Here is an 18,119-nt window from a genome sequence, read left to right as displayed (position 1 = left end):
TGTTTAGTTTCAGGTGTGGTGTCCATAGTGATTAGACATTTATATACCTTATGAAGTGACCTCCTGGTCAGTCTAGTACCCACCTGACACCATATGTAGTTATTAAGATATTATTGACTATATTCCCTCTGTTGTACTTTAATTTACATGCATACTGTGGTCAGACAAGAAAACCTATTGTAGCCCAGTGACTATTTTTACAAATTGCCAGTTATAAAAATAGTCACCAGGCTACAATAGGTCTTCTTGTTTGATCAGAGTATGCATGTAAACTAGTTTCAGAATTGCGAATCTGTACCACTGTGAGAAAAACATTACCAACTAGATGACACTGTTGGGGTATAGTTTTTCTTTTCTTCAGCCTAATCTAATCATCGCACATTAAAATGTCTCTCGAAGCAATTTTCCTTGAGACATCTGTTTTGACTGCTTTGGTTATTTAGAAGTCATGGCCCAAGAACATTCTCTACATGAATTCTGTTCTTTTAAATGTATGGCCAAGGAAACACACCACGCACACACGCACGCACACACGCACACACAGGCACACATTGAGAAGAAAGTGTGATCTGTTACAGGTGGGAGGATAGTCCTATAAATGTCTGTTAGGTTAAGTTGATTGATTATACTCCTTGCTGATTTTCTGCCTACATGCTCCGTTAATGACCAAGAGAAGAGGGTTGGCATTCTAATTTGTCTATTTCAGTTCTTGCCTCAGTATTTTGAGTCTTTTTTTTTAGATACATCCATGTGCAGGATTGCTATGACTTTATGGAGAATTGACTCTTCTGTTATGTAATTTTGCTTTAAATCCCTGAAACTATTCCTTGCCCTGAAGCCTATTTTGTGGTATTAATACAGGTCCTCCAGGTTTCTTTTGTTTAGTGTTTTCATGGTGCATCGTCCTTCATATTTTTATTTTTAACTTACCTATATTTTTAAGTGGGTTTCTTGGAAAACAATATACAGTTGGGTCTTGGCTTTTTATCTAACTTGAAAATCTCTAACATTTAACTGGTATGGTTAGACCAATGACATTTAAAGTGATATTTGATATTTTTGGATTAAAATCCATATTGTTAGCTGATTTTTATTTTCCCTATTTTTGTTTCTTTTTTCCTGTCTGCTCTTGGGTTAATTGAACATTGTTAATTATTCCATTTTATCTTTTTAATTGATCTATTACTCATGCTTCTTTTCAAAACATTTTAACTGTTGACCTGGGATTTACAGTATAAATCTTAGTGAATCAGAGATTACCTTCAAATAATATTATACTGCTCCCCATGTGGTGTAAGGATCACAAACATTGTATTTCCAATTCCTCCCTCCCATCCTTTTTTCTGTTACTGTTTTCATATAATTTACTTCTAAATATGCTATAAACACATTGCTACTCTTTTTTTACATAGTTATGTTTTAGATCAATTAAAAATAACAACAATCAAATGTCATTTTATTTATATCATTTCTAACATTGTTAATTTCTTTGTGCATATCTAAGTTTCTAACTGATACTATATTTGTACGGCCTGAACTTTTAACATTTTTTTGTAGAATAGGTCCACTAACAGTAGATTCTTTCCAGTTTTTGTTTTTTTGAGAAAGTCTTTATTTCTCTCTTTTCTCTAAAAACATTGCCAATAGATACAGAATTCTGGGTTGATAGTTTTATTTTTCTTTGAGCACTTTAAAGATGCTTGATTCCTTGATTCTCATGAGAGAACAGCCATCGTATCTCTGGCTGTTTCCTTATATTCCCACTCCAGCTGCTCTTAAGATTTTCTTTGGTTTCTCAGAGTTTGATTATACTGGCCTAGGTGTGGTTTCGTGGTTTTGTGTGTTTGTGTTGTTTGTTGAGCCTCTGGGATGTGTGGGTTGAGGTTTTAAATCAAATTTGGAAATAAATTTAGCCATTATTTCTTTAAATGTTTTTTTTTTTCCTACCCATTCTTTCTTCCCTTTCCTCTGGGTCTCTAATTATGCAGATGTTAAATTGCTTCATATTGTCTACTAGTCATGGAAGTGATGGTTTTTCCCCTATCTTTTTTCTCTTTGCTTCAACTGGGATAACATTCATGGATCCAGCTTCAGGCTCTCTGTTCCTTCCTTATGCGATGTCCAATCTCCTGAGTGAGAGGTGCCCGTCCCCTCGGTGGAATTCCATTCATCAAGGATCCCTGCAGTCTTTTCACACTGTTTACAAGCCCATGACACAAAGGGTGACTAGACCACATAACAGAGAGTGGCATATATCCTACATGTGTATACACACATGTCCTTATATGGAACATAATGTGTCCTGCGCATCATGTTTCCTTTTTCTTCATCTCCATTTTTATTGTTTAGCTGGATTTAAACTTATATCGTTTTTTATTTATTTTGTTTTTGTTAATCCTCACCCGAGGATATTTTTCCATTGATTTTTAGAGAGAGTGGAAAGGAGAGGGAGAGACAGAGAGAAACATCGATGTGAGAGAGACGTATTGATTGGTTGCCTCCTGCACGCACCCCAGCCAAGGCTGGAGATCCAGCCTGCAGCCAAGGCACGTGCCCTTGGCTGGAATAAAACCTGGGGCCTTTTAGTCTGCAGGCTGCCGCTCTATCCACGGAGCCAAACGGCCAGGGCAAACAATATATCTTGATTTTTAAGAGGTGTATTGCCACTCATACTAAAAATGAAAGTTTTTCTTGATTTTAGGGAGACACTCCCCAAATGCCAACATTGGAGACATAGTGAGGGGTCATGTTCTAGCTTTAGGTTTCAAAGGCAGAAACGAGAAGTGATGAATGGAAATGAATTAATTAATAACCCTGAGCCCTGAGCATGGCTGTGCAGGTGACAGCACTGAGCAGGACAGTCAGAGCCTCGCCCTCACCCCTGCAGGCTCATGGCCAGACCTTTCAGATTTCCTTGGCTTGCGGCTCCCTGTGCCCTATGGTCCCTGAGTCCCCATCACAGCTCTGTCCTCCTTCACCTTCCTGCTTTCCTTCTGTGCCCCCTGGTGGGAGGGGGTCCCGGGAAGAAGTGTCCCAGTCGGGGGAGAGTTGTCCATGTCCCCAAACAAGCCTAGGAGAAGCTGGCATTTCTGGACGCCTCTGGCTTTCCCGTGTCTCTCTAGTTCCCTGACCCTGCTCCCTCTCCCTCAGCAGATGAGGAAATAGGTTAATGAAACTGGTACCTCTCCGCTGCCCAACACCCGCTTGCTTGTTAAATCTCAGGGTGGGGCTGTGACTACCGGCCTGTTTCCACCCCTGTTTCTGTTTGTTGTGTCTGCAGCCCGGCTGGCCAGGCCTGGACAGACACAGTGCTGCTGAGTCGGGCCTGGACCCTGCTGCGTGCAGCTGGCACTGCCTTGTCTGGGGGTTTACAGTAGCTGGTCGGCATCAGGCCAGGTTCCTGACCCCCCACTCCCTCTGCCTCCACAGGCCCCAGTGATCCCCCCCTGTACCCCTCTTACCCTTATCACACCTGTGGGTCCAGAGGGAGGGGAGCCCTGCTTCTGCTGGCTACTCCGCTGCTGGGCGGTGCTGTGACCTGTGTAAATGCCATTGAACTTGGTAACAGGATGGGTAAGAGCCAATGAGGTCAGGTGAGCAAATCTCTGCTCCAGTGTTTTAGGCCCGTGGGAGAGAGCAGGAGCTGACCCAGGAGTTTCTAGCCTGGGAAGGAGGCAGGTGACGTGCCTCGCATTTAGACGGCTTGGTGTGTCCCCAGACCTCGGCCTCAGACTGGGCTATGTGGTGAGGGGCACCAGGGGTGAGAAATCCCGTATGAATCTTTGGGGATTTGGGGGGACTGAGACTAGCAGGGACCTGTGCCCTGTTCCCACCACCCTGAGAGCAGAGACACCGGTGGGAGGCAGGGGAATCTCTGCACTTTGTGGGGCCCAGAGCTGGTGAGAAGGGGCCCCAGGATGGTCTCTGAGGGCAGGACAGGCAGGTGTGGGCTGTCGACCTGTGACTTGGTCATATGGCAGGACTATTGGAGTCAGCCGTGGTGGCAGCTGTGGTTCAGCCCCAGAGGCAACCCTGTGTCTGCAACCCTGGGGCGGCACTGCTTCCTGGGCCTTCAGACGTTGCCTCCCAGTGGAGAGCAGGACCTTTGGCCTGAGTTTAATCCTGCACTTGGCTGATTATTTGCCTCAAACAGCAATTCTGAACCTGAGGTGATGGATGAAGAGTTTTAGCCTCAATGAGAAGGGGTCAAGAGGAGGTCAAGGGCAGTTGTAGTAAGGGAAAGGGGGGATGAGTGTCTGGAGAGGGGACTCCCTGCCTCTGCATCAGAGCCAGGCCCAGGGAGGGCGAGGTGAGCGGGCTGGGCCTTCATACAGGCAGGGCCCCAGGGTTTCCCCCACGTGAACGATGGCCGTGAGAATGAGCACCTCCTGTGCTCTCTCATCTGAGAACCAGCATTTCTCTGAAGGAGGCTTAGTAAAGGAGTACACGTGAATGGGGGCTGTGGTCAGTCATGCATGTGATCGTGTCCATGGTGGTGGTGGTGGTGATGATGGTGGTGGTGGTGGTGATGATGGTGGTGGTGGTGATGGTGGTGATGGTGGTGATAGTGGCGGTGGTGATGGTGGTGATAGTGGCGGTGGTGATGATGGTGATGGTGGTAATGGTGGTGATGATGGTGATGGTGGTAATGGTGGTGATGGTGGTGATGGTGGTAATGGTGGTGATGGTGGTGATGGTGGTGATGGTGGTGGTGATGATGGTGGTGATGATGGTGATGGTGGTGGTGGTGATGGTGGTGATGGTGGTAATGGTGGTGATGATGGTGGTGGTGGTGATGGTGGTGGTGGTGATGGTGGTGATGGTGGTGATGATGGTGGTGGTGGTGATGAAGGTGGTGGTGGTGATGATGATGATGGTGGTGGTGTGGTGGTGATGATGGTGGTGGTGGTGATGAAGGTGGTGGTAATGATGGTGGTGGTGATGGTGGTGGTGGAAGTGGTGGTGATGATGGTGGTGGTGGTGATGGTGATGGTGGTGATGATGGTGGTGGTGGTGATGGTGATGGTGGTGGTGATGGACATGCTTGCTTTTCTCCTCTGAGATATTGTGTGGTGTCTACATGGAGGAGAAGAATGGAGAAGAAAGTGACAGCAGGCATGGGGATGGTCTGAGGCCCCATGAGGAGGCCAGGCACAGTGACTCCCTATGACCATCCCTAGTCCCCTGACCTGTCAGAGCCCTGCCAGGGGCCCATTTCCACCTACAGCTGCAGGGAGGCTGCCCCTCAAACAGGACTTGGTAGGACCTGGGAACAGTTCAGGGGTTCCTGGTACAGCAAGAAGGGTTAGGCCGGCAGCTGGAAGGTAAGACCTGGAGGGACCCTTAGGCAGGGCAGCCCCCACAGGGGAAAGTGAGGGCACTGCTGGGGGTGCTGGGCAGACTCAGATACTGAGGCCTGTGGCAGGTCACTCAACCCAAGGGTCTGCTCAAAGCCACTGTTGTCTTTGAGTCTTCTAGTCTCCCTCCCGTGGCTCATTTCCTTTCACACCTTCATGGGCTGGTGCGTCAAGTGGTCTCCTTGCCCCGGCATCAGACCCTCCCTGCACAGAGGCCTCTGCCCTCCTTCTGTCCTGCATGCCCTCCATCCTCAGACCCAGCCCCCTGCTCCATTCTGAGAGGCTGTTCCCCCTCCAATGCTGAGCCCTAGTGGGCCTGCCTTAAACAGCTGGCCCTCACCTGCTATCCAGTGGCCCTATCCAGGCATGCTGTCCTCACTGCCCAGCACCACCAGGGCAGAAATGACCCCTCCACCCACCATGTTGCAGACAAACCAGACACTGTTCCTCCCTTCCCCTCCCCACCCTCGTGTCCATCAACACGTACTGCCAGGCTGTTGGTGGAGGCAGAAATTTGCTGAGAGGCAAGCATGAGCATCTCCTCATTGTTGTCAGTTTGGATTTCCATACACTAGTCGTCTTCAGGCAGGTCTCCAGGGGTGCGGGCGTGTGGACTGGAGTCTGAGGGCTGCTGAGACGACACGGAAAGCCACCTCTTTGCATGGCTTATGCATCTTTTAGACATATTTCAACACATTTACTGTCCTTGGAGCTGCAACCACCAGTGTGACCTTGGACAAGTTACTTCCTCTGTACACCTGGGTTTTCCCATGGATAAATGGGGATAAGACTTCCTCTGTAGAGACTGTGAGGGCTAAGTCATATGAGACCATGAGCATAAAATGCTTCCATGTACACCCAGCACGGGGCCACCAACATCTCTGTGATGTGCCCACCCTGGGTGTTCGGAGAGAAAAACACCACTGTCTCATGTGGTGCAGAGACCGGCAGATGTGGCAGCTGGGCTGGGTGGACTCTGAGGTCTGGGGAGGGGTCCCCAAACAATGTCACTTTACCAACTAAAGGTGAGCAGGAGCCTCCAGGTGTATGTTGGAGGACCTGCAGGGAGGGGACATCTGCACGCAAGATGAGGCGTGGGAAAATGTGGCCCATCTAGGGACACCAGGATAGGCATGGGCTGGGATGGAAATCATCGTACAGCTTGTCAAGATATGAGTATATCCGGCACCTGGTTTTCACCTGTGCTCTAAACACACAACCCCATGAAACCCTGCTTCTCCCGACTGCCGACTTCAGTGTTTGCCGCCATTGCTAAAGTGGGCACGCACTGCGGGGAGCAGCTCCTCAGTAAAGTTTATTGTCCTGTTTTTACCAACTTCAAAAGTAATGTGTATCCATTGTAGAGGTTTTTGAAAAGACAGACAAACACAAAGAGGAAAGTAAATATATCCACAAACACCCTTCCTGTGCTTATTGCATCACTTACATCGCATTCTTCTCTGCAGTGTGTGTATTTGTGTTTAAAATTCCATAACTCCCTTCTCACCTAAGAGTTGCTATGGTTACTCCTTTGCAGTGCAGTTATAATGGCTGGTGCCATTTACCACGTAGATGTGCCAAATTTATTCAACCAGTTGATTAGTACCTATTTTTTCCTAGCTGTGATTGTTTCCTTGAGATCAGGTATTTAGACAATGTTTGTATTGTCAACAAAAGTTATACCCATTTCCACTCCCACCAGGCGTTAAACACGAATCTTAATAGTTGTGGGATCAATGACATTGATCAACTCTAGACCTTGACCCAAAGTAAAAGGTACCCTTTTCATGACTACCCTGTATATTCAAACCTACATACACAACATCAAAGAGAGAAATCTCCTGAAGCAGTCAGTGCTTACCTCACCGCTGAGCTGTGCTCTAGTATTTTCTTTTCATTTTATATCATTTTAAGAAAAGCTAGTCGTGATGCATTAAACTGATTTCATTTTATTAAACTGTTATTTTTAAAACACAGCCCAGACTCAGTGATCAGACGGAAGCAGAGAGCTGCAGGTCATCAGAGAGCATCCAGGATGATAGAAAGAAGCTGGGGTTTCAGGGGGTACACTTTCCAGTTCAGGCTGTGGGTGGCTTCTGCTGAGACCTAGATCTCAGACAGTTCAGTTTTCACTGGAAGGTTACTAATTTGGCCCTTTGGGACTTCAGGTTATGTGTTTGGAAATGGGAAAGAAAGAAATAAAGGTCTTTCAGTGTCCCCTAAGCACTGACACTTACAAAGAATGACTGGCTCTTCCTGTCCGCTTGGCTGATTGTGGATCTTGGGAGAGTGGGTGCACAGTAGGTCTGTCTGCAACATGGCGGGTGGAGGGGTCATTTTTGCCCTGGTGGTGCTGGGCAGTGAGGACAGCATGCCTGGATAGGGCCACTGGATAGCAGGGTGAGGTCCAGGCGGAGTTCATGCTCCCACACATGTTCAGCAGGGAGTTGATTGCTGCATGTGTGTGAGGAAAGAGTTGCTCTTAAATTCCTCTGTGGAAATCTTTGGATTCTGAGGTACTTTCTCCCTACATTTCAATGTAGCACTTGGTAGATTTTTTTTAAAAAACATGCTTTAATATTTTTTAAATTTAATTTAATTTTTAAAATCCTCACTGGAGGATGTTTTCTAAATTCATTTTAGAGAGGGAGGTGGGGGGAGGGAGAGAGCGAGAGCGAGAGAGAAGAGAAACATCAGACAGTTGTCTCCTGTATGCACCCTGACCCAGTGACGAACCTGCAGCCTAGGTATGTGCCCTGCCTGGGAATTGAACCCGAAACCTTTTGGTGTATAAGATGATGTTCCAACCAACTGAGCCACCCCACCGGGGCGGTGGTAGATGTTAATAACATCACGTTGTGTCAGGAAACCAGGAGAAAATCTGAGGCCTGCTATTTCTACAGAAGCCGTGGCCATGACTGCTTTCTATGGGTGACAGGCTGAATGTTGCAAGAGTGACATTTAGTTACTTAGCAGTGAAGAAGATGAATGCAGAGTACACACAGAAGTGAAACTATAGAATTAAATCATATTTTTGTCTTTTAACCCCTTTATTTCCAAGCTCAAACTTTTTTCAACCCTATGTACCTTTTCAACTTTACTTTTTGTGCATTACAACCTGGGACAAATTAGATTTTATACCACACACACACACAAAAAAAAAAGACTTTTCCCCCCTAAAATCAGATTATCAAATGAACAATACTGGTTGGAACTTATTATTCATGCAAACACATCATTTCCTAATGACTGCTGATTAAGAGTCCTTGTTAACTAAGTCCTCTCTCTCTGTGGAGCAGTGGACAAGGTACATGTCCCTGTTCTAAGAGCTAGAGGAGGGGGCACACTGCATACTGGGCATGGAACTGGGAGGCCCTAAGATTCCATCAGATAAGCAATAGGGGACTTCTGCTTCTAGCCAGGTACAAGTAACATGCAGTAGGTGTACCCTTCTGACTGAAACAAAAAGTAAAAAGGACACTAGATTGTGTGTGTGTGTGTGTGTGCGCGCACACACACGCATGTAGTTCATATATTGTACTGAACAGTTTGCAAGACACTGGACCTCAGGCATTGAAGGACAGTGCTCTCTGAGACAGAGGAAATAAACCAGACGAGCCCTATAATTGCCCCATTTACTGCCCGAGAGGGTCTCCAGGCTGTGCCTTGGGAGGGGGAACTGAGGCAAAGCATAGCAAACTTCATGATTTGAAGACTTGAGCATCCAAGGAGACCAAAGCATCTAGGATTTACAGGATAGATGACCTAACAGAAGAGAAACAAGAGAGAACTTGTCTGGACAAGAGAGAACTTGGAGATCTCAGCAAGCTCCCTTTAAATGTTCAGCTGAGTGCTGATTGCTACATATGTATGAGGAAAGAGTCACCTGAAAGGATCAGAAAGAACAGTAGCTGGTGCTCACACAGGATTTAAATAATGTAAGACTTAGAGCTAAATGGGGTGGGGGAATCCTATATAATAAAATGCTAATATGCAAATAGACCAAACAGTGGAACAGCTGAACAACTGGTTGTTATGATGTGCGCTGACCACCAGGGGGTGTGCGTGTAACATGGCAGATGTAGGCTGCTGCGGGATGGTGGAACAGGTGAGCAGGGGTGCCAGGCCAAGGCAGGGTGCTGGTCGCTGTCATTGAGGCAAGCTTCTGGTGGTTACTGAAAATTTTTTGCTCCCTTGCGCTGCGGTCCCACCCAGTGCTCACACCTGCTCCTGGCGCCGGCCCCACTTGCACCCACTGCTGACACCCAGCACCGGCCCCTATCGCTTGGTGCTATCAGTGGGTGTGAGCAGCGGCTGCTGGCCCTGATCGCCCCTCAGGGCTTCTCCACCTCCCCCTGCTCCTGAAGGGTGATCAGGGCCAGCAACTGCCTCTTGCACCCACTGCTGGCACTGGCCCCAATCGCTTTGCGCCATCAGCGGGTGCGAGCTGGGCCAGTGCCATCAGCGCTTGGGCGTGGAGCTGCTGGCAGACATGGGACCGGGTGGTAGTGGCAAAAGGGGCTGGGCGGGGGCACAGAGGATGGGCCAAGACCCGCCCCTGTGCCCGCCACAGCCTCGTGGCCCACAGTTCCTTTCAAGGTGCATGAATTCATGCACTGGGCCCCTAGTGTTATGTATAAGAACAGATATAGGATGATAGCAGATTTCTCATTGGAAAAATGCAAGCAAGAAGACAGTGGAACCAAAATACAAAAAAAAATCAATCTGAAATTCTATACTCAACCAAGTTATGTTTCAGGAAACAAAGTATAATAAAGACATGTTCATGCAAAAGTTGAAAGGACTTATAACCAACAGCCTTAACTATAAGAAATATCAAAGGAAATCTTCAAGCAGAAGAAAATAATACCAGATAGAAATATGGATCTACATAAAGGAATTTAATGCTCCAAAATATGGGTCAACATATAAGAGTGTGTTTTTTGTGTGTGTGTGTGTGTGTGTGTGTGTGGGTTGTTTTTTTTTTTGTTTTTTTTTTTTTTTAGTATTTAACTCTCTTTAAAAATAATGGACTGTTTAAACAAAAGTTATAACAATGTAGTGTGAGGTTAACATAAAAATATAACATAAAAGTAAAATGTATGACAATATCATAAAGGTCAGAAGAGGGGACTGGGGAGAAAAGGAGCATGTACTATTGTAAGGTTCTCACACTATAGGTGAACTATAATATTACCTTAAAGTAGACTATAAGTTGGAGATTAGTAATAAAACAAAGTAATAAAGTAATAAAACACTAAAGTAATAAAACAAAGCTATAGCTAATAAAACAACAAAGTTATTAAAATTTTATATAATAAAGAGCTAATATGCTAATTAGATCGAACAGCAGAATGACTGTCCGGACATCCTTCCAGACAACCATCCAGATGACCTTCCAGATGAAGCCGGGCTGTAAGGGCTGGCAGAGGCTGCGAGGGGCTGCGAGGGCCAGCCAGGGCTGCGAAGGCTGAGCCCCTTGCATGAATTTTATGCATTGGGCCTCTAGTGGAATTATCACAAAGAGAGGCAGGAAAAGAATAAATATGAGAAAATGAAGAGATTGTTGAAATAGAACACAAATAGCCAGATGGTAGATGCAAGCCCAAATATATTAATAAACACATTAAATTCAAATAGCTCAATTAAAAGATAGAGACTGTCAGATTGGATAAAAAAGCAAGACTCAAGAAATACACTTCAAATATAAAAACAAATAAATAGTTTAAAAGTTAAAGAATGGAAAAAGATATACCATGCTAACACCAGAAGAAAGTTGGAGTGACTGTTAATATTAAATAAAGTAGATTTCAAACAAAGAATATCACCAGGGATAAATAAGGTCATTTAATAGTGACAAAGGGGCTGATTCATCAATAGGACACAATGATCCTAAAACCAGGAACAATCCTCTGAGGCGGCTACTTTGGTTATCCCCACTTTGCAGATGAGGAAACTGAGGCTCAGAGCAGTTGTACGGTTTTCCAGGGGTGGGAAGCCTACTTTGTCTGACCCTAGAGTCCATGTTGATAGGGTGGGCTATGCCCAGAAGAGGATTCAGGAAATCACACTAGGGTGCCTGGGGGAGCTCCAAGGCAGCAAGCCTGAACTCCGCTCTGTGGAATGGGGAGATATCACTGGACAAATCTGACCCCATCACACCCAGCATATGCATACAGGTCCTACTTCAGCCTAACAAGCCTCTCACTGTTAGGAGGCTCACCAAAGATGAGGTACTGCCCTCCATGGGGTACTCCAGACCTGCCCTTCCAGATGATTATCCCTGGTGATGAATGGGTAGCCTTTCCCATGTGAGACTCAGTGTGCATGGCCCAGGACCCAGGCCCTGTGGGGCCTCTTTGCTTTTCCTTTGTTTTTGTTAATAGTCTTTAAGCACTTCTTATACACACTAGAGGCCCAGTGCACGAAATTTGTGCACTGGTAGGGTCCCTAGCAACTGCTGCCTGCCACTGGCCAAGGCCTCCCTCCCTTCCCCTGGCTGGCCCCGTCCCCTGGTCGAACTCCAGGATGAACTCCAGGTCGAGGGGACAACTTATATACTATGCATTATTATATAGGATAGGCACCTTGATAAATGCTTTACCCATAGTAACTTAGGTAATTCTCAAGTTTAATGAGTTTGTTATACTTTTACTAGAGGCCCAATGCATGAAATTCGTGCAAGGGGCTCGGCCCGCACTGCTGCAGTGGCTGCCTCTGCTTTGGCCCCCGCTGCCGCGGCTTTGTCCTGAAGGTGGTCCAGAAGGATGTCTGGTCTAATTAGCATATTACACTTTTATTATTATAGATTAGACTAACTTTACACAGGAGGAAACTGAGGCCAGAGAGAGAGAGAGATGAAAGAACTTGTCCAAGGTGAAGCAGCTACAAAGCGATCAAGCCAGTCTTTGAACCCAGAGTCTGTGCACTTAGGCTCCAGAAAATAGCTGGGTTCATTTCAGTGGGATGAGTATGGTTTGAATTTAACCCATCACTTTGCAGCTGTGCGACCTGGGGCAGGTCACCCCCCTCCTGAGCCCGTTTGCAGGTGCCCAGAAGTAAGTGCTAAACCGTCTCTTTCCGTGATGGTGGAGGCTGGCTGGAGGACCAGACCCTCCTTTCCCTCTCAGACCTGTGAGGTGATCCCGGCTCTTTCCCTGTGCTGCAGGGAAATGAGGGGAGTGTGATTAAACTACTCACCCAGACTCTCTGTGAGTCAGGGAGGGACTGGAACAGGAGCTGGAAGCAGAGCCAGCTCCTGGCCTGCAGCCGCGTCGTTCCCAGTGGCCAGGGCTTCGTGCTCACACGCGACCTGCATGTTGGCTTCTAAGTCTCAGTGTGTAAGTGAGAACCCCACCGGCCTCATCAGACATGATGCAAACCCTTCACCTGCCCATGTGGAAACACTGAGCCGGAGCTCTTCAGGCTCTGCTGCTTCTCCCCGCTTCCCTCCTTCCTTCTTTATGGCGTGATGGCATCAATCATTGATATTAACTGTATTTGCACATTGCCTCTCCTCCTCATCCAACACACCCAGATTGAATTTCCTACAGTCATCAGAGAGAGGATGCAGAATCCAGATTGCATCTCTGCCTCTGACGGCTGTGTTGTGGAGAGGGGCATTCTGAGAGGTGGGGGCGCCCATGGGGGTGGGATTTCCCTGCCAGAGCTCTGTGACCTTAGACCTCACCCTGGGAGCCTCCGTGTCCTTATCTCTGAAATTCTAGCACATAGTAGGTGCTCAGTAAATGCTTGACTCATCCTCTTCTCTTTTCCTGGGTGTGATTACAGGCACACGTGCTTTTGTTGCTCTTTGCTTTATTGCACTTTGCAGGTACTGCATTTTCATCAACCTTGAGGCAAAAAGACTACAACTCTCTGAAGGTCAGATGATGGTTAGCATTTTTAGTAATAAAGGAATTTTTAATTAAGGTATGTACATTTTTTAGACATCATGCTATTGCATACTTAATAGATTACAGGAGAGTGTAAACATAACTTTTATATGCACTGTGAAACCAAATTATGCATGTGATTCGCTTTATTGCCATATTTGCTTTATTGTGATGATCTGGAACCAAACCCACAATATCTCTGATGTATGCCCTATACAGTGAAGGACCCCAGCTCTCTCCCCTGCTCCTCTCCCCTCTTCCACCATGACCCATTAGACACATGTGGGAGCTGCCTGGTTGGGGCTCTTCAGGGTGTGGCCTTGGACCATGGAAGCAAGTCACAGACTCAGCAAATCTGACTTCAAAGCATTAGGATCTACAGAGACAGGCTGGAGCCTGGACTGGCCACATGTTTCCCTGCGCTGCCACTGGGGTGGGGCTGTAACTGAAGCCCCAGGTGCTGGACTTGGCCTTGCACAGCCAAATCCTTTATTCACAGAGCATCCCTTGGCTTGTGAGTGTCACCTGTACATGGGTGTCCTTGGCCAGGGGCTGTGCCTGCACGTTGGCCCCTGGACGTCAACACTGGAAGACACCACTCCGGAGATCACTGGCCTCAGGATTGGTTTCCACGGCAGGATTTGGGGCCCTTCCATTGGGCCCCCCTTGAGAGCCTGCTCCTCTCAGCCCCCAGCTGCTCCTCTCCTCTCCACTGTGTTGTTCCAGAATCCCACGTGGAAGAGCAACCCTGGCCAGAGCAGAATGAAGAAAGATCTGTACAGAATTGGAGCAGGATAAGGTCTCAGAGAGCTCCAGCCCAGCCTGATGATAAGGTTATCAGCAAGCACGTGCTGACCGATCCTTTCATGTTGGATGCAGAGCTGCTGTGAGCTGTTTGGAAACGTGATCCAGCTGGACAATGGCTGGAGGCTTATATTGTAAAGGTTGCATAAGAGAGCACTAAAGCAATTACAAGTGTTTGTAAATTAAAATAAGAGTGTGATGGCCAGCCCTTGCCCCCACTCCCCACCCCCACACCCCCCCTCCCTGGTTATTTAGTTGATTGGTCCAAGACTAAATTCCCTGGGGAGGTTCAGCCCCACCTCATTCATCTGGCATCGACCACTTTCTGGAACAGAGCCAAGGCCCAAAATAAGCAAAGCAGAACTCTGGGATCCGACAGAGGTGACATGAGGTCCCTGTGCTGAAGCTCAAGCCCTGACTCCCCTCCCGGGGGTCCTGCTCCTACTGTTGGCTCTCACACATACTCCTGGTTCCCTGGGGTGACGAAGAGGAGTAGGGGCAGAGGGAATGCGAATGCAAGCAGCTAAGAGTGCTGGGATCACGGAAGAGCCAGAAGGAGAAGCATGAGGCTCAGGCATCCAAGAGCAAAGTGAGTGAGCCCAGCCCGGAGGAGGAGTGGGAGCTCTTCTGGACATGAAGTCCTGTAGGCAGGCGGGCTGGTCCAAGGACAGTTGGAGGCTCACCCCTCCATCCTGGACGCTGCAGATTTACTATTGCCTGGGATAACAGTCTTCCACAGCAATCCTCTGGACCTGTATCTCTCAAAGCAGATAAGTAGGTCAGCCTGACTTGGATCTAACATGGCAGAGACTACTTGGCTCCCCATCCAATTTCTTAAGAAGAAACAGCCAAGAAAAATCCTGGCTGGTGCCTGGACCTTGTGCAGCCAGCGATGCTGGTGGAGGGTCAGTTCTAAGTTTGAATGTCATGGCTAGGATTGCGTATGTGGGCAGGGGAGGGACAAGATGGGCTTCACTCTAACACCAAGTAACTGTGTAGTAGAGAAGAAGGAGTTCAGGTATAGCCCCTACTCTGAAAGGGCCCAAGGTCGGATCTGGCAACTATTCTGAGAAGAGCTTGGTTGGGGTTCAAGTATTGACCCCCAGAGAAAGAGCCTTCTCAGTGGTTAACATGATTTTATCAGCTAGACCCTTGGCTCAGCCTCAACCTGATCTTTCAAGGGCACTAACAGGTCTCTTAGTGACTCCTTCCCTTTGTATTTCATGGATCAGAGGCTCTGTTCTCTGGGTAGAGTGGAGGTCTTCAAGAAGAATCCCAATATTCTGGGGCTCTGGACTAAATTCTAGGAATCTCATCTTTGCTGCCACCTTCTGAACATTACACAGACAATCACCTGTTGGTTATAGGGATGTAGAAAGACAGCACAATGGAAATCGCTTCATGATGATAAATTATTTCTCATCTTTGAAAGAGCCTTGCTCTAAGATTAAAGAAATCGACTCTTATTTTTTTAAAAGATGTTTCCATTTTTGACCTCCTGACATGTGAGCCTCTGATAGATAAAGTATCACCTCTGTGTAGATGTGGCCACCTTCAGTCCTCTAGTAGTCCAGTGAGTGGAATTATTATCCTCATGGTTTTCCCACGGACGGCAGAACTAAGACCAGAGATGAGAGGCTATTTCTTTGGGTCTAGTAAAAGGTGGAGGCTGGGGTCTACTTCAGATCTTGCAAGTCCAAGGCCCTTCTCCCTTGCTTGTTTTGGGGGCAGAAGGGTGATAACTTTGCTTTTGGATCCCGAGTTCATCAATGTTCTACACTTAACTCTCCTTGAACATAATCCATGCTTTTTTAGCAAGCCTCTGTGTTTTGCTGTGAACCTGTAATCACTGGAAAAGAGCTTCTCACAGTGAGAAAATCCACATGTGTTATTTGTGTCTTACATTAATTAGTAGGTCTTATCTTGTCAGGCAAATTAGAGTGGGAGAGCATTGGGCAGTAAAACTGACCCTCATCACTGATAAAGAAAAGAGTGATTACCTAAATGACCCAAGGAAAATCCATTTTTATTGGCAACATTCCTTTGAAGAGCTCAGTCAGCCCAAACTTCTTAGGGCGTAAAGAAGGTGATTATAAATTTTGTTATAGAATGGATAGCATCCAGGCATATAAGAGAATAATGGCTAGAGCTGGCATTTATCCTGGGCCAACTTGCCAAATTTTGAATCTACTGTATTCTCTTTTTCCCTCCTTTATGATGATTCATGCTTCATCCCATCACATCAAGGAAATAGGAGGGGGAAATGAAGCTTCCCAAGTTGTCTTCTGCATTTGATCATCTTGCTAAGATTTGTTTGGATACAAGAGACCCCTTTCATATTTGCTCAAGCAGGAAAGGAGAATGAATACATGCTACGGGAGAGAGGGAGTCCAGAGCTCCCAGGGCCAGGAACTGGGGATGGATCTGGTGTCCGGGTGGCTCGGCTCTGGTGCCTTGGTTCCCACGGTCTCAGCCTCTGCCTCTCTGGTGTCTACCCACTCTCCTTGCTCTGCTGCATTTGAGGCTGCCCTTCAGCTGTGCAGTCTGTAGCTTCTCCATTTCAGCTGCACTGAGATGGATCTCGCAGGTCTGGTGCTGCATCCCAGCTCAGTTGGAGTTGAGTCCTTCCTGACTTTGTCATCTTTGGTTAGGAAATGGGGTCACGTATCACGAACACGCCTGCTAATTCCCTCCTCATGTAGATAGAGACAGTTCTCAGAGAATGGGAGCTGAGCAGACATCTACTGCAGTAAATGTGATAGATTTTAAAGCAGTTTCTAACAATCTTTTGTAACTGGTGTATAGACATGGAGTTGACTTTTATATATTGCTCTTGTATCCAGCAAGCTTGTTAAACTCTCAAAACAATTTTTTTAAATTGATTTCAGAGAGGAAGGGAGAGGGAGAGAGAGATAGAAACATCAATGATGAGAGAGAATCATTAATCGGCTGCCTCCTGCATGCCCCACACTGAGGATTGAGCCCACAACTTGGGCATGTGCCCTGATCGGGAATCGAACTATGACCTCCTGGTTCATAGGTCGACACTCAACCACTGAGCAATGCCGGATGGGCACAAAACAATTCTGATAATCTGTTTGTAGTTCTTTTGCATTTTTTGTGAAGATAATCATATCATCTATGAAAATGATAGCTTGTTTCTTCCCTTACAATTACTCATATTTATTTCGTTGTCATATTATTGAAGTGGCAAGGACCTCGAGCACAGTGGTTGAAAGAAGTGGCTCGTAGCAGGCACTTGATTTTATTCTTGGCCTTAATGGCCATGTGCTCACTGTTTCACTGTTGAGGATGCTATTTGGGGTGGGTATTTTCCATACATTCTTTATCATGTTAAGAAAGGTCTGTTCTACCCTTAGTTTATGAGGAGGTGTGTGTGTGAGTGTGTGTGTTTAATACACTGTTGATTCTGTCTGCTAATGCTCATTTAGGATTTTTCCATCTGCAATCATAAGTGAGGTTGACTGTGTTATTCCTTCCTGGTACTGCCCTTGTCTAATTTGCATATCAAAGTTATACCACCCTCATTTGATCATTGGGGGTGGGGTGCTCCTTTTTCTATTCTCTCGAAGAGTTTGTACAAAATTAAAGGATCTGTTCCTTTGCTATTTGTACAAGTACCTGTGAAGCCATCTAAGGCTCATTTTTTCTTTCTGGGAACATTTTGAATAACTGATTCTTTTTTTTGAGTGGTTATAGCTACTCAGGCTTTCTATTTCTTTTTGTGTCTATTTTAGTAATTTATATTTTTCTAGTAATTTGTCCATTGACTCTTAGTTTTATAAGTTATTGGCATAAAGTTTATAATGCATTCATATTTTTTTCAACTCTGCTCTATCTGTAGTCATACTCCTTTGCATTCCTCATATTGGTTACTTTCCCCATTTCTGTGTCTCTTGAAATATTTTCATATTTTTTTCAAATAATAAACTTTTCTTTCTGTCAGTCCTCTCCAGGTTGTATCTGTTTATTTTTTCTATTTCTTTTATTTTTATTTTCATTGTTTTTTTCCTTCTACTTTCTTTGGGTTTGCTTCTAGTAC

The 18,119-nt window shown here is 46.2% G+C and overlaps 1 protein-coding gene across 1 annotated transcript in view; it reads left to right on the top strand.

Annotated features, from left to right (window-relative positions):
- Nucleotides 1-18,119, top strand: part of ACOXL (acyl-CoA oxidase like) — a 190,815-nt gene that overhangs the window by 116,019 nt on the left and 56,677 nt on the right. The window contains 2 exon segments of the mRNA XM_054727940.1: nucleotides 3,281-3,339; nucleotides 3,430-3,573. Of these exon segments, the coding sequence (XP_054583915.1) occupies nucleotides 3,281-3,339; nucleotides 3,430-3,573 (203 nt within the window).

Source organism: Eptesicus fuscus, chromosome 16 (assembly GCF_027574615.1).
Source record: "Eptesicus fuscus isolate TK198812 chromosome 16, DD_ASM_mEF_20220401, whole genome shotgun sequence".
Classification (NCBI taxonomy): Eukaryota; Metazoa; Chordata; class Mammalia; order Chiroptera; family Vespertilionidae; genus Eptesicus; species Eptesicus fuscus.
Note: the sequence above shows the minus strand (reverse complement) of the source record. Positions and strands in the feature narration are given on the sequence as shown.